Below are 22195 nucleotides of genomic sequence, written 5' to 3'. Positions count from 1 at the left end.
TTTTCTTTTTGCTTATGTGGTGCTGAGGAATCGAACCCAGGGCCTCAGGCATGCAAGGCAAGCGCACTACCATTGAGCCACCTTCCCAGACCCAAGTAGTATGTTTTATAAAATACAAACTTCCTGTGACAAAGTTCCCAATAATTTTCTTGTTTAACACTTGAGTTTAATTTTTCTGGAAAAGATCTCTATCTTATCTACAAATGACTTCTTAAATTCATACCTTTTGTGATTTCTTTCTCCCACATAATATTGGTTCATCAGTGGACAGAACTCACAATACTTGTTTGGATTATTCAAGTTCAAAGCACTGACTGCAGGAAGATGGCACAATCCTGATTATAATCTTACCTGGAGGAGGTTTGACAGCAAAGGGCTTCAAGAAGGTTGATGCTGTAGAGAAGGGAAAACGTGCACCTGCTGAAATAGTTGTAATGAGAAATGATCAACAGGGATTCAGATATTTGAACTACATTCATGATAAAGTGTTAAAGAAACTTTGAATTCTCTAAAAACACTCCATTTTTTAATTTGGTCAGCAAAGCACTACTAGACAAAGGTATTTAATAATAAAGAATTCCTTCTGTGACAATGCAAATTGATTAGTCTCTCACTAAATTTGTTAAAGACCTGGAAAGAAATAAGTGTTCTGTATAAGAAATTAACTACATATATTTATTTGAAGAACAAGTGATAGCATGGGAGCCATATCAGGATTGAAAATAGTGAGGGTAAGTCAGATAGCACCAAATTCTAAGTTGGTATTTTTCTTGAATAACATAATAAGTAATCTATTCTAACTCTATTTGCAAAACTGTAATTAGAAATGTAAAATTATGTATATTTACTGTATATATATATATATATATATATATATATATATATATATACACATAGCTATATATATATATATATAGTATATATATATATATATATATATATATATATATATATATATCCACATAGCTACAACTCCAGTTGTTTTCTGCTCTTTCATTTGTTCTCCTCTTGAGAACAAATCAATGAATTTTGGGGACTGGAGATAAGACAAAATGTTCAAAATATCTCTCTTACATTGCATATTAGGTTACTTCTAGATGGGCAGACATAATAAACAGATGTACAACACTTTAGAGAGATTAGAATAAACTTAACACTAATTCTGTCTTCACTCATTAAGAAAACAATGAGCTTTAATAATGTTTCTAATGGCAGTGACTATCGCAAAACATTAATCATCATTTCTTTGATGTAGCATACAAACTTATTGAATTTTTCAGAATCCACTCTGCCATCTCAGGATACTTTGGTCAAATTTCTCATATGTGCTGGAATCCCAATCTCTCTGAAAAGGCATCTGCATCTTTGGGATTTAATATACTGTAATTGCTCAGGGACTACTAATTCATGGTGCTAGTGGGAGTTTTTAATGTTCATGGGAAGAAAGGAATAAGCTATCAGGATAAAAGATTCATTAACTTTTCTTAACTTGTGGTTATAGTTAGGAAATACCATATTTTATCTATATTATGATAAAGACATTAGTCTGAACATACATGTGAGAAAAAGTTTTGGAAAATAGTGCAGAAAATACAGTGGCAATGGGCTAAGATTTTATGGTTTCCTTAGAAACTGAAATAACTCTAGTTTCCTATTGTTGTTTATAGCAGTGTGGCAAATCAGTTGCTTTTATTTTGATTTAGAAAACTGAGAGAGAGGGATAAAACATAAAAAAAGTCAGCTAGTATTTATAATCTCCAAAGAAAAGAGATAGAGAACAAAAGGAGATATAGATTATGAACCAAGATACAGTAAAGCCATCAGCACAACCATGTTTATTGCAGCACTATTCACTCTAGTCAAAGTATAGAATCAACCCTGATTCTCCTAAATACAGAAATGGATCAAAAACATGTGCTATATATACACACATGATAGAATTTTACTCATCCATTAGAAAGAATGATATTGTACCATTTGTAAAGAAATAGGAAGACTTGGAAAAAATTATGTTAAGTGAAGTAAGTCAGGCCAAGAGAGACAAAGGTTCCAAGTTTTCCCTTATATGTGGATGATAGATTTGGCTTACAAATTCATAAGTAAATACATTGGGTGGCATTTGTATCAACAGAAATATAATACATTCAGAAGATATCTCAAATGGTGTAATTTCTTAGAAAGGTGAAGTCAAAGTTCAGGAAAATAAACAAAAAGGTCAGTACACAAAGGGGTGGGGTAGGGCCAAGAGGAAAAGGGTAGACAAATGAAGCAGAGGAAATGCAGACAAGAATCCAGTGTATAAAATTAAGAAGAGGGATGAGTAGGGGAAGGATGGGTAAGAATGTTGAAAGGGGTGATACTGATCACAATATATTGTATTCATAAATGGCTTTGTTAAATGGCAACTCCTTTATACAGTTGAAGACAACAATTTAAAAAGTAAAAAAAAGAGATGCAGAAAGTACAAGAGAAGTGACTGAGCAAAACAATAGTCAAAGTTTTTAAACTGGAGTATTCAAGGTGTACTGACATTTTGAAACTTCTTTGTCCAATTACTTAATAATATAAAAGTAAAAAAAACACAAAAGTTTTCCCAATAAAAATAGATGCTAGAGCTGGTGGGGTAGAAGGGGGTTGACAAGATTCTGTATGCAAGACAAATAGGGAATAGAACCTTACTCATCATTGGTTGAAATCCTGGTGGAGACATTTGATTGCATTCTTCCATTAATTGCCTCTGTCTTTTAGCATGAATCTTCCCCTCACAGTGAGAATGAGTGACAACTGAGGAGCTAAAAATCATGTTGCAGGGATCACAAAATTTGTTTCTGTCCACGACTTCATTCTCATGCATCTGAAATAAGCAAAGTCTTGTTGGAAAGAGTAAAATAACCTCAAGGTTTAAAATTACCACACTCAACATAGAAAACTCACCTGGAAATTCTCAACATACATCTTGCTTTTCTTACCAGCTACTTCCTTTTGTTCCCAACACATTTGAAAATAAAATCTAACGTTTTGAGCATGTTTTTCACTCTGGAAAAAAGAACAATATAATAGGATTTTGTTAATTCCATAGCAGAATCATTGCATATTAAATCTTTCTGAATTTCAGGACAGCATGTAAGTTTTAATATATTTCATCTGCATTAATTCTATGGAAGAGTTCCATATACTCTCACATTCCTAAATCTCTGTTAAAGTAAAATTAATTCTATCATGTACAAGGCAATAATTTTTATATTCTTCCTTTTGTCAGAGGCTCCTGGTTACTACTCAGTAAACAAATGTTTAGTTAAATTCTTGTACAATGTTTCCAGCTTGAAGAGTATATTTTCCAGCCTCCTTTCAGCAAACTATAGACATATATCTAGACTGTGGCCAATAAAATATATAATAGCCCTTTGTACAATCAACACACACTAATTACTATTTAATCCCAAGTGTTGTGTGAAACTTTTGGGAAGCTGTGAGATAATTTTTCTATTCTTCTTTCTTCTTGCTTCTAGAATTAAGCTGGAAAGGATGAAGTTCCAATAGTCATCTTGGACCATGGGTGGCCGTGAAAACAAAAGTTTATTCATCAGAGTATAAAGACAAAATGCCAAGCTACCTCATTGTGTCATGGAGTTTTCAAATAAATCCTTCACCGTCTATCTCTCAAATTGTTTTATTTGAGGAAATAAAATATTTTGCACTCAAGCCAAGCCACATTGGAAACAATCACTGAAAAAAAATGTATAGTGAAATATGTAAGAATAAATAAGATGTTGGTGTAGGAAAAAGGGAAACTAGAACTTCTTGAACATATTATTTGAAGCAATTATTCTCTCTTTAAAATTTCAAATTGTGGAATATATTCACCATGATGTGGTAGAGCGCTAGCCTTGAGCTGAAGAGCTGAGGGACAGTGGCCAGGCCCAGAGTTCAGGCCCCATGACCAGACCCCCCTCTAAAAAAAATTTCAGATAGAGTCCCATACCCTCATGCCCACAATCTTTTCCTCTCTCCTCATAGGTACATACTAACTCAAAGTTGATGTATAATATTTTCTTTCATGCTTTTATTCTTTTATAACATTTGCTGGTGACTATACAGTTTATACACTGCTGAATTTATAGATAGTAAAATTTGTATTTTAGGAATTTGCTGCATATCTTTTCTCAATTTTCTTTCTTTCTTTCTTCCTTCCTTTCTTTCTTCCTTCCTTCCTTTCTTCCTTCCTTCCTTCTTTCTTTCTTTCTTTCTTTCTTTCTTTCTTTCTTTCTTTCTTTCTTTCTTTCTTTCTTTCTTTCTTTCTTTCTTTCTTTTTTGCCAGTCCTGCAGCTTGAACTCAGGGCCTGGGCAATGTCCCTGAGCTTCTTTTGCTCAAGGCTAGCACTCTACACTTGAGCCACAGCTCCACTTCTGGCTTTTTCTATGTATGTGGTACTGAGGAATTGAACCCAGGGCTCCATGCATGCTAGGCAAGCACTCCACCACTAAGCCACATTCCCAGCCCCTCAATTTTCTTTTGATAGCTCAATATCATATCTGTCTCACTACTAATTCTAATTCTTTGTGTTATATTGTCTGAGAATGTGCTAGGCACATCTTTTACTTAACTCTCATAAGTATGATGAGGGAGATTTTCACTATTCCTATTTTTTTAAGGTTCAAGAAACATGCTCAGAGAGGCAAAACCACTTGCCCTGGGTTACATAAGTAGTCATTTGTAGAGTGAAGATTTAAACCTACTTCATCTCAATCCACATACAATACAATTTCCCTCAGTAATTCAATCCCAGTGAACATCTGAAACAAAATATAATTGTGAATAAGAGAGGCAATAAGTGAAACAAAATAAGGTGTTTAAATAAATAGAAGTGAGGGTGACATTGCCCAAAAAGAAATGTACTCCTTACATGACTTATGAAACATTACCCCTCTGTACTTCACCTAATAAAAACAATTAAAATGTAAAAAAACAATTTTAAAAAGTAGAATGGGAATTACATTCGTTTGAAATAAATGTATTTAGTACTCTTGATAATCTAAATATTAAATATGAGACAAACCTAATATTTCATTTGATGATACAGAATTTGAAGCAGTGCCAAATGAAAGATCACTGAATATGAAATCAGATCATTTTTAGGCTTAGTCATGCCGGTGAATACCTATGAAAAAATCACTTTGAGTTTAAGATTTCTAATTTATAAACTAAGAGTAAGAACACTAAAAATTTTCTCTTCTGGCTCTAGAATTCTCTGGTTCAGTGTTTAAAAACATGTATCCAAGTCAAAACTGGTTTATTTTGCTTCTATAGTCTCCATTTGTTGTAAAAGAAGATTATACATGTTCTATAACATCCTTTGATTCACAGTAACAATTTCCTATTCAAGTGTTATAATGCCTTTTTTTATATTTACTATGAGGACAATCAACATAAAAGGACACAGAATAATGTAATGAAAAGAAAATGACCATTGCGTTCAAAACAACTGAGTTTAATCTGGATTCCCCAAAATTTAAGGTCATATGTTGCTGTCTTTCTATGAGCCAATATTTCCCTCCATGAATGGAAATATTAGGCATTTTTTGTAATAATAAAGTAAGACATTTTATAAAAAGTTACTTGCCACATCAAAAATTTTCCATACACTCTTTTCCTATTATATTTAACCAACCTTATAATGGGAAATCCTCTGGGATTCAAACTGCAGCACCACTCCACAAATATGACAAAAATCATTTGTAAAAAGTTCAGCCTTCCTCTGCTCATTCCAAGTAATATCTATGAATAGAATAAAAAAAACTATCACATTAACAACTCTTTACAGGCACAATTTTTATTCCATGATTGCATATTATTTCACAGTATCACTTCATGTTTTCAAGTTTGTGAGGTTGCAGTAATAGCTTGTCAAGTATTTATTTTAGTATGTATATATTAGATAAGCTTCTAATATCTTCCATGGTAAGAGTTAGTCACTTTAGTATTGTAAGTTTAGGTGATAAATTTGAGGGCACCAGTAACGTTACAAGCTTCATCGAATGGGGGATCAATAATTAAAACATAAACTTTAAAATTATAATAGTTGTTATTTTATGCAGGTAATATTTATAGCAGGTAATACTAAGAAATGCACTGTTCTAAGACTAACACTTGTGTAAACACTAGCACACTCATTAGGCCAAACAAATCTCACATAACTCCATCCCCAAAATATCAAGTAATGATCATGTATTAAGATCTAAAAACTGATGTTGTAGTGTTTTTCCCTGTAATGAATAGCACATGTCAAACATTTTTTTGTATTTACACACTTAACATACAAATTCCCTAACAGCTTCCAAGTATTCTGAACAAGATTGTTACTTTATAGTGTATGAATCACAGAACATTAAAATTTTACTTATTATTTGGCTATTTAAATGATTAAGTTGGTATTATGCATAATTTCATGGAGACATAGTAAATTTATGTTAAATAGATAGAAAGTTGTAGAACAAACATAATACATCCAATTCATAATGCTAACAGAACTTAAATACATAGAAACTAAATTTAAAACATGTTAGCTTTAGTTAACCATAATCTTTGGCTCCAGATGTGATTTTTTTTTTCCAGACTCAGACTCCATATTGGCCCCAGCACCAGGTTCCAGACCTGTTTCTATGGCCCTTGGCTCTAAAATACCCAGGGTTCAATCCTTTTTCACAAAATTCAGGGCACAGGCTACTCGATTAAACCCTAGCGACAAGCTGAACTCCTTGGACTGAAGCTCCAAGTCCACCCTCGAATGCTCAGGTGCCAAGTCTGTAATAGTGGCTCCAGGTTCCCAGCCTACCACAGAGCTAGGTTAGCACTTGCAGATTCAGGCTGAAGGCTCTTTCCAGTACCCGGTAAGTTCCTATATGTCCAGGCTTCAGACAAGCCTGTGCAGGAAGAACCAGACCTGCCTTTGTGCATCCTAGCTTTAGGTCTATCCTTAAAGACGTGAAAAACATCTATCATACTGTGTACATGTTCTAAGTTAAATCCTGAGGACCTGTTGCTGACCAAGGAACCAGACTAGCCAAGGAATCAAGCAGCAAGTTCTCCTTAGAATCACATCAGGAGACCTGCCCCAAATCTCTGGTCAGGTTATCCTTTGGAGACAATATGCCATATTATATAAATAATATGCTAAGGAATAAGGAACCACTAATTTAGATATTTAAGAATTCCTAAATAATACTCTGATTTATTTCCTATATCAACCCATAATTACAGGTTGACCCACTATTAGGAAGGTTTTGAAATTAACACTCAGGTTGGTGAATATCTGGTTGAATCATTTAATCCAGCCTTTCATTCCTAGTCATCAGTTTCATGAAATTACTGATTCCTCTCTAACTTTTCCTTTAGAGTAGTATTGATTAGCCAAGCACTAATGTCGCATGCCTATAATTCTAGCTACTCAGGAGGCTAAGATATGAGTGTTGAAGTGTGAAGCCAGCCCCAGCAAAAAAAAAAAAGTCTACAATTAAACACCAAAAAGCCAGAAGTGGAGGTGTGGCTCAGGTGATAGAGAGTCAACCTTGAGAGAAAATCATAAGCAATAGCAGGAGGCCTTGAATTTAAGCCTCAGTCACACACACACACACACACACACGCACGCACGCACGCACGCACGTGCGCACGCGCATGCGCATGTACACACGCACGCATGCATTGCATAAGATATTGTCTTTAACTCAGTTTCTCAGAGAGTTTGATTTGCTTTAATTTTTCTTCCTTCCTTTCTTCCTCCTTCTCACCATCCCTTTCCCCTTTTCTTCCCTTTTTGGCTCAAAACAACAAATTTATTCTTTAGCACCTCTGGAGGTATGAATGAAGTCCAAAATAGGTCTAGTAGATATGAATTCTTTTAAAAACATTTTAAAAACCATTTTATGAGCATAAATGAATTGTACAAAAGAGTCTTATTGTGATATTTATGATATGCACACAATGTGCTTTGGCCAAATTCACCATGCCCACTTTGGTACATTTTTCTTTATGAAAAGATATTTTCTAGCTCAAAATCTGAATAATTTTCAGAAAATTACTGATTTGTGTCAATTGTAACATAACATTCCAATCTACCTCTTCCTTTTAATTCCATATAACACTGCTTAGTTTGGGCCCTGAATGTCTGTGGACATCATTAGCTTAGTTAGATATTTGGGGAAGAAGTAGGAAAAGAATGAACTTTAATTGAAGTTCTACAGTGTGTCTAACAAGATGGCAGTTAATTCCTTTAGATTTTTAAGGCAAATGTATATGATATGTTATATTGACTATATTGTGAAAGTTAGGAAATTAGAATTAAGTGAAGTGAAAATAACTTGTCACTTGTGTTATTAAATGGAGTTGGGACATGAATTTTGTTTAACTTTAACTCCATTACACATACAAAACTATTTTACATGTAGAAAATGATAAACCGAATAATCTCAGGGAGTATACAATCCATTAGCAAAGATAAAATGTGTAAGTGGCACTGTGGCTCATGTGGTAGAGTCTTTGCCTTGAGCTGAAGAGCTAAGTGTAGCTCCTAGGTCCAGAGTTCAAGCCCCATGATTGACAAAAAAGATAAAATGTGTATAGAAAGAACTATAAATCAAAATGGTGGTTTACCCTGTAATCCTAACTACTCAGGAGGCTGAGATCTGAGGATCACAGTTCAAAGCCAGCTGGAGCAGAACTGTTCTGTGAGACTCTTATCTCCAATTAACCATGAGAAAACCAGAATGGGAGCTATGGTTTGAAGTGGTAGAGCTCTAGCCTTGAACAAAAAGAGCTCAGAGACAGTGCCCAGTCCCTGAGTTCAAGTCCCATGACCAAAAAGCAAAACAAAACAAACAAAACCCCTCAAATAAGCCTATAATCCCAAATCCTAAATATTTTAGATACTGTAAGACATAAGAAGGTAACATAGCTTGTTAAGATAACAAATGTACTCATTATCTTGCCCATGTAATTGTAACCTCTCTGTACGGTATTTTCACAATAAAAAAAGAGAGAGAGAGAAAAGAAGGTAAAGTATATTCCTGCTAAGGAATTTAAGGAAACTTTGTAGATAATAACTCTTTAACTAGGGACTAAAAGATGTGGCAATTTTAAGTAAAAAATCAAGTAAATGTATTGCAAGGTAAGAAATACTATAAATAACAATAATGGAAAGCTTTGAATAAAACCAAATCATGACAGAGAGTACTTAAATTTACTTCTGCATTTAACAGAGGCAAAGAGTAGCTTAAAAGTAGTTGAACTAAGACTGGGAAGGTGGCTCAGTGGTAGCGTACTTGCCTTGCATGCCTGAGGCCCTGGGTTCAATTCCTCAGCACCACATAAGCAGAAAAAGCCAGAAGTGGTGCTGTGGCTCAAGTAGTAGAGCACTAGCCTTGAGCTGAAGAGCTGAGGGACAGTGCCCAGGCCCAGAGTTCAGGCCACAGGACCAAAAAAAAAAAAAGTGGTTGAACCAGAAGAGGGACAGTGCATATAGAAAGGAAGAAAAGTAAAAAATTAGAAGGCATTAACAGGTGAGCTTAGAATTTGCTTTATGCATGGTAAACCCTTAGATATATTACATGCAAATATAAGAAATGATACTCAGTATTAGGGCTGAAGTTATAACCTTGTATCCAATAAATTCATCTATACAGTGGAAAAAATGTGGATGTAACATTAATAGTGAAAGCCCTAGTAATGTCATAAAAATGTGCATATGTATATATGTATGTATGTATATATATGTTACATATGTAAGTATATTTGTGTGTGTATGTATTTTTCTGAGTGCCAGTGGCTCATGCCAGTAATCCTAGATATTCAGTAGACTGAGATTTAAGGATCACTGTACAAAACCAGCCCTGGCAGAGAAATCTGTTATACACTTGTCTTCAGTTAGCCAGCAAAAAGCAAGACATAGAGGTGTAGCTCAAGTGGTAGAGCACCAGATTGAGCAAAAAAGCCATGATCCTCCAGATCTGAACCTGCTGAGTAGCTAGGATTACAAGTATGAGTCAATAGCACCCACCAATAAGTGAGGTTTTATCACATGTACATTTTATCACAATATAAAAATATAAAAATGAAGTGAAAACACCTCCATCTGAAATCAATGCAATGACAATGGCTGTATGATCAAACTACTGCTCAGAAGAAACTGCCAAAATAAGTGATAAGCCTTTATTTTGTTACAATGATGTACGTGATGCTCTTTTGAATAACATTTCTGAGAATTACTTAAAATGAAAGAGTAGTTTTGTAACAAACTACAAATGGGATCTCAGGAGGCTGAGATCTAGAGCAAGCAAGCCAAACAAGCCCAAGGCCCTGAGTTCAAACTGTTGCTGGGGGAACAGAACTTAAATTGATATCCTATGTGATGCAAGGATTTACTTGATCCATTGACAAATGCTTTGTAATAGAAAGCCATTAAATATATGCTGTTCATTCCCACATATTAATGAATATAAATGGATATGCCGAACTATTTCAGGCAGAAAAAAATCAAAGTTCTATCCTAACAAATAAATTAAGTAGGAAGCTTACTTAAAGTTAGTCTCAGTAACTATTTTCACATCAATTCTGGTCCTAATACAAACAACCAGAAATTAACAAATGGTCTAATATCTAGAAGACACTAAAAAAAATCCAAGTACTAGAAATGGAAGTTTAATCTTAACAATTTATTTCATTATTTAATTATTCTGCACAGATATCAACATTGGATTTTTAACACAGCATGCTTCAGAATGTCTACAAGTATATAAGATACTATAGTCAGAATGAATATTTGTAATAAACAGTAAAAAAGTTTTGATTGTTTAGGAATCTGACTAGTATTTAAAACTGCATTTCCAGCTGGGTGCCAGTAGCTCTTGCCTGTAATCCTTCAGGAGGCTGAGATCTGAGGGTTACAGTTCAAAGTCAGCCTGGGCAGGAAAGGCTGTGAAATTCTTATCTCCAATTAACCATCAAAAAGCTGAAAGGAGAGCTGTACTAGCCTTGATTAAAAAAACCAAGTAAGAATGAGAGACCCTGAATTCAAGCCATAACTCTCCCACCCCCTCCCCCGCAACACAATCCCTACATTCCCCTCACTGTTTTTATTTATTTTTTATATTTTGCAAGTACAACAGTTTGAGCTTAGTTTTCTTCCTCAGCTAGTGCTGATCCACACCTCCAGATAAGCTTTTTGCTGGTTATTTTGGCAATAGAGTTTCTTGGATTCTTCTATCCAAGTTGGCTTTGAACTGTGATCTTCTGTGTCTCAGCTTCCTGAGTACATAAGATTACAAGAATGAACTACCAATGCCCAGGTATTTATTTAATAATTTTACTATCAAGCACTACTATAGAATGCTTTCATATAACTGTGTCTAAATTTTATGTGGGTTTCAATACAAAACAAAGTGCCTGGCACACCCATATATAGGTGTTCAATAAATGATTATTGGGTGAAGGCTAGATCAATAACTAAATTCTTTGTGGTGGACTTAACTGACACATGACTTGAAAATTGTCTGAAATACAGAGACAAAGGTAATCTTATAAGATAATTATTATGCAAATGAGCAAATGGCTGACTTGCCATAATGTCTTCCAATTTAAACAAGTACTATTTGATAATTTCCTTTTCTTTAAGAAAGGAAGAAATACCCCAGTAGCAGTGGCTCACACATAAGGTTGAGATCTAGAGGATCTAGGCTCAAGGCTTAGACAGAAAAGTGCACTAGGCTCTATCTACAAAATAACCAGCAAAAAAGTAGGACTACATGCATGGCTCAAGCAGTAGAGTACCAGCCAAACAAGTATGGGGCCCTGAGATCACACCCCTACTGCCTCCCTTCAAGAAAGGAAGAAGTACTGTAAATAGTGAGGATTTTATTTTTGCTTTGGCTTTTGCTGTGAGTATATTGTAACATCATTACTGGGTGAAATTCATTTGGAGGCCATTATACATTTTTTGAGAACTTGACTTAATGTAACATTAAATGCCTCACAAAACTTCAATTTTAAGTGTATATATGTCTTTACTTTTATATGTGTGCTCACTTTGATTTTCTTTGGTTTGCTTTCTTTTTAAATTTATTGCTCAATATCTCATTAGTAATTTTTGAAAATTTCTAATATTCCCTACTTTACAACTTCTAACCTCCAGTGATATTTGCTAATTACCAACCTCAAGAAAGATAAAATCCTCAAGCAAGCTACAGTTGAAAATGGGTCAACAAATGCTTTTTTAAGGCACTTGCAATCATATTATCAAGAGTGGACTTGTAATATTAGTTCTTTTGACATCTTTTGGAGTCATATCATAACAAGAATTTAAAAAACACAAATGGAAAAAAGATATTAGCATATAATCAAGTAATATTTTCCCCTTGTCCATTATCCAGGATAACCAGAAACAACTTACATTTTTAATTAATTTATAAGCAAAAACACTGAGGTCTACTAGTGTTTTTTTTTTTTTTTGTTCCAGTCGTGGGCCTGAACTCTGGGCCTGGGCGCTGTCCCTCAGCTCTTCAGCTCAAGACTAGTGCTCTACCACTTGAGCCATAGCGCCACTTCTGGCTTTTTTCTTTTTGCTTATGTGGTGCTGAGGAATCGAACCCAGGGCCTCAAGCATGTAAGGCAAGCGCTCTACCACTGAGCCGCCTTCCCAGCCCCTCTACTAGTGTTCTAAATAGTACAATATGTCAAATATTTACCATTTCTTAAGTGAAAAGAGTTTGGTTTAGACAGAACAGTTAATGTTTGTCTAAAACGAAATAATTCTAAGTAACAATTTTTCATATACTCATAAACTGTCTCCAACCAATTCAATATAGACTCTACTACTCAGTGAGTAACAAATGACAACTACTGGTCAAGGTTTCTTATAGTTTTATGAATAACTACAAAGTACATAGCAATGGAAGTGACAGCGAATGTATAGAACTGCAAAATCATGACACATTCTTTCAGATCAGAAGTTAATCTCAGGGTTTAGGTAATCCAAACTATTTCACAAATCCTACAGCCCAAATCCAGGAAGCTTGGGACTCATTGTAGGTCACAATATTTAGTGGGTTAATGAGCAAGCTGTGTTCACTGCACCAGACTCTTAAACGAGGGTCCTCTTCATTTTACCAGTGAGCAATATTATCAATAAGATATTGCTGTTAGTTTGAGAATTTTAAGAGATCTCTCTTGCCAAGCACTGGTGGCTCACACCTGTAATCCTAGTTCCTTAGGAGGCTGAGATAGGAGGATCATAGTTTGAAGCCAGCCCGGACAGAAAAGTTCATGAGACATTTATCTCCAATAAACCAGAAAAAGGTGGAAGTGGCACTGTGGCTCAAGTGGTAGATCACTAGTCTTGAGCACAAAGAAGCTCAGAGACAGATCCCAGGCCCTGAGTTCAAGCCCCAGGAGTAGCAAGAGAGAGGGGGGAGGGAGAGAGAGAACAGAGACATCTCTTAAACTTTTTAATATTTGTATTTATTCAAAGACACAGCAAATTACGCCTCTTACAAACCTAGACCAAAAAACCATAATATTTTTCTCCATGAAATCTCAAGCAAAATTGAGCAGTGATCCCGCTGCCTACCAAACTGCTCTCACTTACTGCTTAGAAGAAAATTTGGTACAAAAGTATTTTAAACAGAGAAGACTGCTTTAATATAGAACAATGGTATAGATCATGGCTGACTGAACATAGTAAATAGTCATTCAAAGGTTGCCTTTAGTAAGAATTGATAAACATCAAATTACAGTGTATTTCTAACTTCCGTGTTTTGTAAGTGGCATATATGTAATGTGCCTGCTACAAACATTGTGAGAAGTTTGTTTTTACTGTTTTGCCATTCATTCAAAGGAGAGGTGCAAAACATTGTGTAACAACATTAAAGGGAAATATCAGGTATGGATTTAAAGAGAAACTTGTTTTATAGAATAAATTTAATGGAATATCCTTACTGACACAAAAGTAACTTAGTTTTCTCTGTTTTAGTACTTAACAATCTTTCATTTTAGAGGTAAGTTAGCAAGATAGAGTAGCACAACAAATACTTGAAATTATGAAATTTGTAATAGCAAAATTCTCTAGTGATATCTTCTGCAGTGTAATCTGTTTTTAACATCTAAGAACATTTCTAAAACTGACTTAAAACACATTTCAATGTGAAATACTACCGTGTCTTGGTAGACTATCTACAATTATTTAGCATTTTGTGTAAGTTGAAGAGCACTTATACTGACTGAACTGTGCTGGGAGGAAGAACAGCATTTATTTTTAACCCAAAGTAATCTGAAGATGTGCCTGTATACCTTGCTTTCCTTAAGAAACGATTTGCAAAACCCAAAGGAAAGAACCCTAAGTGATTTCTAAAATCTGCTTTTTTCCGAACTCTTTGCTTCTCTATGTCTAGTACTTGCCCCCGAACCCCGAACCTCCTCCCCGCACCCAGCCCCGCTCCACACCAGACTATTCTCAAAAGTAACAGATCTACTTGGAACCTCAAGTATACAGGCTAATCTACCGATATCCGTAACTCTAGCTTTCTGTAAATAACCTATTGTAAATATCTACTCTGCAGGACTTTGAATTTCACCAAAAGGGGGAGGTGTTCCTCCCTCTTATATCTTTGACCTTTCCTCTTTGATCTCCCTTTCCTACGCCTGACCCTCTGGGTCCGTAATACTTGGACTTTTGCCTCCTCTTTTCCCCAACTCGCACCTCAGTGATCTGCAGCACACTAAAGGTTTTGGGCTGAGAGAAACGAGGTGCGGTTTTCCTTCCCTTCCAACTCCTGCCTCTGGGTACCAGCCATTCCTTGGCGGAGCAGGAGGCCAGGAAGCGCCTCTCTGCCCGGATCCACCTGGCACCCCAGGAGCTAACAGCAGCGGGGTAGAGCGGATAGACCTTGGCCTTTACTGCGCCACAGCAGGTGGGGGTGGGGCAGTAGAGAACCTCGCCTAGCTGGATCTTCGAGAGGTTGGCGAGAAGTAGCAAAGGGGATGGAGCCGTAACCGCGCCCGGGACGGGAACTCACCTTCTCTGAGCCAAGGGCGGGTGTCTACTTTAAAACTACTGTCCCCCCTCCCCGCCGCCGCCATAGTGGAGCCGCCAAAACGCCGTAGCCACAACCACCAGCAAGCGAGCAGGCGGGGGTGGAGGTGGCAGAGGAGGCTGACAGAATCACGGCTACCGCTACAGGCGCAAGCGATGTAAGACGATGAGGCAGCAGCTGGTAAAGTAGCTTCCTAAAGGGAAGACGCCAAGGCCAGCGGGGTGACACCGATGGGCGCCGGCGCCATCGCAGTTAAGCGCCCACAAGTACACTTTGCATCTAGATCCCGTTAGATTTCTTTAGGCCCTCCTTCCTCTTAGCTCCACCCTCTCGCCCCTCTTTTCCTCACTTCAACTGGAGCCTCGATCTAGATCCTTCTACCCACCAATAGGGACATAGTATAGCCACAGGACGCCTCCTCCTCCCTCCCTTGCCTGGATCACCAACCCCCTTTGAAGGGGAAGTGAGGATGGTCAAGAGCAAAGGGCAAAAGGAGTGGGATGTGGACGCATTTATACCATAAAGACTCTTCCCTTGGAGGAGCTAATATAAAACCACTTTTAAAAAAATAGTTGGAAGCCAGGTACCCAATAGCTCATGCCTGTAATCCTAGCTATTCTGGAGACTAAGATCTGAGGATCCAGATTCAACGCCAGCCAGCCCAAGGCAGCGAAGTTCGAGACTCTTAAATCCACTTCACAGAAATCCACTTCAACTAGTAGAGCACTAACTTTGAGCATAATAGCTCAGGGACGTCACCAAAGCCATGAATTCAAGCCCCAGGACCAGTTTTTTTTTAAAAGTAAGTAAATAAATATAAAAAATAATATAAACATATTTTAGAATGGCCGGAATCCCAGCATCTGGTGGTGGTGGCTCACACTTGGAAGATGGGCTGAGATCTAAAGGTGATGGTTCAAAGCCATCCCTAGCAGCACAGTCACTGAGACTCTTACCTCCAATTAACTACCAAAAGTTCAAAGAGCTATTGCTTAACTGGTAGAGTCCTAGAGCAAAAAGCTCAGGGACAGCATTCAGATCCTGACTTCTGAAACCAGGACTGGCACAAAAAACCTGCTACAAGCAGGTCATCTGGTACCTACTCAGGAGGCTGAGATCTGATCATCACTATTTGAAGCCAGCCTGAGCAGGAAAATTCCTATGATTCTTTTTTTTTTTTTTTGGTCGGTCATGAGGCTTGAACTCTGGGCTTGGGCGCTGTCCCTGCGCTCTTCAGCTCAAGGAGAGCACTCTACCACTTGAGCCACAGCACCACTTCCGGTTTTCTAGTGGTTTATTGTAGTTGAGTCTCCCTGACTTTCCTGCCCGGGTTGGTTTTGAACCATGATCCTCAGATCTCAGCATGAGCCACTGGCACCAGCCTCGCTATGATATGATTCTTATCTCTAATTAACCACCCAAAAGCCAGAAGAGGTGGTAGAGCACTACACTTGGGGAAAAAAAAAAAAAGCTTAGGGACACTGCCCAGACCCTTAGTTCAAGCCCCAGAATCTGCATTAAAATAAAATAAAAATAAAAATAAAACCTATGGGTGATGGAGGTTCACATCCATGACCCTAGCTACTTAGCAGGCTGAGATCCACATATGGTGGGTTGAAGTCAGCCCTGAGCAGGAAAGTTGGTAAGACTCTTATATTGAATTAACCACAAAAAAGAGACAGAATTGGAGCTGTGGCACAAATGGTAGAGCAGTAGCCTCGACTTATGAAGTTTGAGGACAGTGTGCAGGCCCTGAGTTCAAACCCCAGGAATGGGGAGGGCGGGACTGGCTGGAAATCTATGGATTCCTACCTCCAGAATAACTCTTAAAAGAATCTTCTCACTACAGGAAACAGAAATAAGTAGAATCTTTGCTCTTTGCACATTGTCTTCATGGCTCTTAAAAGACTGCTTCTCTGTCCAACTACCCATCTAAATTCCAATAAACAACTGTCAGTGTCCCCGTGGAAGAGCAGAACTCCCACAGAAATTTCAATCTCACCATCTTTTCCTTCAGCCTTTCTTCCCCTACAAAGCAAATACCTTAAAAAGAGGTTTTTTGTTTTGTTCTGTTTTTCTGTTTTCCCTCCTTTGTCTCTGTTTATTATTTCTGTACTTCATGACTTGTATGTAAGTTTGTCTCATTTGGTGAGGGGGAAGGGGAAGCAAAGAAATGGTGGGACCAAGGGTGAACTAATTAAGCAGTGATACTCACTAGACACAATTTTGGAAATGAACTTTACAATTTGTGGGGGAGAGGTGTCCAGAGGGGAAAAAATGAGAAAAAAAAACAAGGAAAAGAGGTAACACTGTTCAAAAAGAAATGTACTCATTACCTGACTTATATAACTGTAACCCCTCTGTACATCACCTTTAAAATTAAAATTAAAAAAGCAAATACCCTGATTTTTGTTTATTTCCTTGCTCTTTAAACATATTTACTGGATATATGTAAATACACACACTGTGGATTAATTCTCATAGATTTCATATGCCCAAAAAATGATAAGTTTTTTCTATGTAACATTCTGGGACATAGTCTACTCAGTGATTTTTTTTCTAAGATATGTTGCTACTCATAACTGTAGTTATTCATTGCAAGTGTTGTACAATGTCACATCTGTTTTTTGCTAATGGACACACTTCCTGATAAAATTTATACAGAAGTTTCTCTCCTGGAAGCTCTCCTTTCCATTATCATTTCCACTGCTGTATTTCAAGTACATAATTAAAACACTAGGCTCCCTTACTCTCTAAAGTCACAAAACACAATGATAAACCTTTCAGATAAGATGCTATGACAACAGCTAAAGTAAAAGATAAATTCCTCCCAAAAGGTATATATTCTCTGCTAAACACAAAAGAGCTCAGCTGTCTTCTCTCCAGGGGCAATCTTAACTACAAAGAAGGCTGAGTTAGAGAAGATTCTGATTCAAAGCCAGCTCAGGCAAATAACTCAATCAATAAAAGCTGGGCATTATTATGTGTGCCTCTAATTCCAGCTATGCTAGAAGTACAAATAGGAGGATTACAATCCAGATGAGCCCAATCATAAAGGGTATGGCTCAAGTGGTAGAACATCTGCTTAGCAGGTACAAAGCCCTGAGCTCAGACTCCAGTACTGTCAAAAAAAAGGTTTTAAGTCTCTTTCACATTTAGACTCTACATCTTGATTGTGTATTGTACTACACATGCTTGCTATTAAACTGATGCAACCATCCTGTTTGCCTGTCCTTGTTTCTTGCTTATATTTGAGTCAAGGTCTGGGTATTGGAAGGCAAGATGAGGTCCCTGCCCCTGTAAGGGGTCCTCCTTAGTCCTCACTCTGAGCATCATTGACAAATCCACAAAGCATATTCTTGTCTGATCGAAGCTGTGGACTACAGATGTGGCAACTGCCAGCTCCTTCAGGTGTTAAGAGTGACATTTTAAATCCTTTGTGCCTCCATTCTGCTTTTAAAGGGGTCCTAGGCTTTCCATTAGTTAGAATGTACACAAAATAAAGGCCCCTGCCTGATAACTGCCACTTCATTATCATAGTAAAACATTCTGTAGTAGTCTACTGTACATCCTCACTGTAATCGACTTTAAGTTTGCTTTTGCCTTAGAAATAGTCCATATTTGATTTCTATCCAACATAAGATAAAGAAACGAGTTAGCTGACTACAATATAATAACAAAAGTTAATTCTAGGTTACCTTAAAGTGTGGGACAAGAGGGCTTCCGAATTTAGCTGGCACACAAATCATTTGTATTTCACCTAGCAAGTTTCTCTGGTGGGCCTCCTCTGAAATAAAACAGAATTTTATTGTGAAGTTTGCAGTTATTTAAAGGGCCAAAGTTTTCTTCTTACAAGCTTAGGTGGTTGTCTCTAAAAGAACCAACCTAGTGGCTAAGAACAGCATATCACAAAATGAAGTTAGGGAATTAACTACTATAGTCTATCCATTATCTTCTCAATTTTAGCATTGTATTGAACAGTAGGCAGAATTTTCCATGTAGTCTAAAGAGGAAAATTTTTTCCACAACTTAATAAATTAAGTGCCCAATTTCCACATTCAATATTAAATGACAGTCATAGATATACCTGTTGCATATCTCACATATAAGTGAACAGTATTTCATATTTTGAAAAAAACACTTTTTAAAGGATTTTCCCACTCATATTGGAAGAAATAGAATCACATCTTGCTTGTCTATTTACCTTGTTCTCTTTTAACTACTTTAGCAGGACATTTCTTGAAATTTCCAGTCATTACTTTGGTGAGTAAAAGTCACACTAAAAGAAGGACATGGTAATATGAACTGAAACCACCCACTAACTTGGGTGACCTTGGGTAAATTATAGAACAAAAAAACCCACTATAATGTAAGTTCTGATAAGCTCAGCCATCCAACCTTCTGAACTTCAGAATCAACCAACTGTTGCCAGTTAGGAATGCACAGCCACCACTGCCAAATCTTTGACTATTTTCATGAGATGTTTTGCATGAAATGCATATTCAAAGTGTTCATAAGGAGTGAAATAAGTAATTGTTGAAATAAAGTAGAAAAATCTGTGGGTTAGACCTAAGGAATTATGTATGCGTCCAGGGTTATGATGCCACTGTTTTTTGAAATGTACTAGGCTGGATCATGAGGAGTCAAAAATAAAACAAATGCTAACTTCAAAATAGTTCAAGAATTTTGAAAAAAGAAGGGCAAAATACAAGCTACTTCACTAGATATGAGTGTGGGGCATAAGAGTATGGCATTAACATTAAACAGGAATAATAGGTTATTTGAAGGTGATGTTATCTTGGTTTCAAGGAATATATAGTTAATTACATAGGTTTGCAGTATAGGAAAAGGGACGTTGCAGGAAGGAGAACAACATATCTAATGATGCTGCATCGTGAATTAGCATGTTCTTCACAAAACTCTATACAAGTTCATATAAGTGAATTATAAAATAAAAGAAGGGAAGCTAGGCATGATGACTGGCATACACCTTCAATTTCACTACTCAGGTGGCTAAGGAAGGAATACAGTGAGTTTGAGGCCATCTTGGACCATGTAATGAGACAAGAGCAAAACAAAGCAAAAAAGAAGTGGGAGAACGGGGAAGTAGAAGATGAAATCAGGGAGATGTATATGTGTGGCCGGGGAAGATCAGCAGTACAAAATTGTATTCTTTGATTTTATCCAGCAAGCAATGGAGAGCTCATGATGAACAACATCAATATGGAAATAGATAGAAGGAACTGAGAACAGAAGAAAGGAGATCAACTGGGCAGAAGCTATAGTTCTTTCTGGCCAGAAATAACAAAGACTTGAAGTATAGCAGTGGAAGTGTGACTGGAAAGGAGAGCTTAAAATAGTATCGTTGTGCTGCTACACAAAAATTCCAGAGACTAGGTAGTCTGTACAAATCACAAACTTAACAAGCATGCTTTTTATACCTATCACACCTACATACATATATACATATATGTATATCTTTGATCCAATTTGAATTGATATTAGTACAAGGAAAGAGATAGGCATCTAATTTGTCTTTTTTATGCCAATTCTGGGCATTATTTCAGGGCCTATCGTGTTCCTTTGGATTATTAGCTCTTAGGCAGTGCTTTACCACTTGAGCCACATCTTCAGTTTTGGCTTTTGCTAGTTATTTGGACATAAGAGTCTCAGGATTTTGTTTGTCCTGATAGCTCCAAACAATGATTCTCAGATCTCACCCTTCTGTGTAGCTAGTATGATAGGCATAAGCCACCAGCATCTAGGTAATTTCAGTTTTTTCATGTTTCCTAGAATCATTTGTTGAAGAGGTGGTCTTGTCATACATTTTTGGTTCCTTTGTCAACAATCAGAGTTCTGTGCCTATGTAGTTTTAGTTTTCGGTAGTCTACTCTGTTCCATTGGTGTTTGTGTCTGTTATTGTGCTAGTACTATAGTGTTTTTGCTACTGTGGCTTTACGAGGATTGTAGGAGTTTGAGTGAACAATATTACATAGGACCTATAAATGAATATAGCAAAACTAAACTCACTGAGAGCTGTTAAACAATAGGAGGAAGTAGAGATAGAGAAAACAAGAATAAGCAAAGAGGGTCAATATTCAGGTATTGACTATATTAGCATGTGTGAAATGCCATGGTGAAACCCCTTTGAATACTCTCATGTAACCCAAAATTAATAACAGGAATAGTAAACAGGTCCTATCTGAGGTGAGGCAGTAATAGGATGGTAGAGGACGAGCACAGACTATTAAAGAAGAGGAATATGGTTAAAATTCTTTATGTGCATGTGTAAAAGTAAAATCAATGAAGCTTATTGAGATTGGTTTTGGAAGAAGAGTGAGTGACAGAGGGGCTGTGTATGAACAAGGTGCTTTATACACATATAAGAACATGTCAAGATGAAATACTCTTCGGGAAGTAGTTGATACTAATAAAGAATATAGGTGAAATTACAATTATTTATACTTTAAAAGCCATCAGAAATTTGATTCTTGAGACTCTGGATGTCAGGAAGTCCCGTGTCAAGGAACTGGCATTTGATATCTGGAGAGAGCCTTCTTGTAGTCTCACATGTCAAAATGGGTGAAAAGGGTAAGAAGAATGAATGTTAAGTCCTTACATGGCAGAATAGTAGAAGATAATGAATTCCCTCATTCACATCTTTTTATAGGTACCCTAAACACATCCATGGTGGCTCTGCTCTTATAACCTAACTACCTCCTAAAGGTATCACTTTTAGTGCTATCACATTGACAATAAAATATTAGCACAAACATGTGAAAGGACATTCAAGCTATAGCAGTGTGTGTAAAGCAATTCCATTTTGAACAAAAATAAATTTAAGCCAAAAGCCGATGGCTCATGACTGTAATCCTAGCTACTCAGGAGACTGAGATCTGAACATCACAGTTCATAAGCCAGCCTGGACAGGAAAGCCCATGACACTCATCTCCAATTAACCACCAGGAAACCAGAAGTGATTCTATGGTTTAAAGTGGTAGAGCGCTTACCTTGAGCAAAGAGCTCAGGGACAGCACCCTGACCTGGAGTTCAAGCCATATGTCCCCCAAATATATATTTAAATGTAGATATAGCATTTGAATTATACACACACTCATAA

The 22195-nt window shown here is 36.9% G+C and overlaps 1 protein-coding gene across 1 annotated transcript in view; it reads right to left on the bottom strand.

The window, feature by feature from the left end:
• Positions 1-17007, bottom strand: part of Zmat1 (zinc finger, matrin-type 1) — a 34505-nt gene extending 17498 nt beyond the window's left edge. The window contains exons 1-5 of the mRNA XM_013035061.1: positions 16888-17007; positions 15058-15268; positions 5670-5776; positions 2935-3036; positions 2680-2854 (exon numbers count right to left, since the gene is read on the bottom strand). Of these exons, the coding sequence (XP_012890515.1) occupies positions 2680-2854; positions 2935-3036; positions 5670-5776; positions 15058-15268; positions 16888-17007 (715 nt within the window). The remainder of the gene's footprint in view (positions 1-2679; positions 2855-2934; positions 3037-5669; positions 5777-15057; positions 15269-16887) is intronic.
• Between the last annotated feature and the right edge of the window lie 5188 nt (positions 17008-22195).

This window comes from Dipodomys ordii, unplaced genomic scaffold (assembly GCF_000151885.1).
Source record: "Dipodomys ordii isolate 6190 unplaced genomic scaffold, Dord_2.0 Scaffold203, whole genome shotgun sequence".
Taxonomy (NCBI): Eukaryota; Metazoa; Chordata; class Mammalia; order Rodentia; family Heteromyidae; genus Dipodomys; species Dipodomys ordii.
Note: the sequence above shows the minus strand (reverse complement) of the source record. Positions and strands in the feature narration are given on the sequence as shown.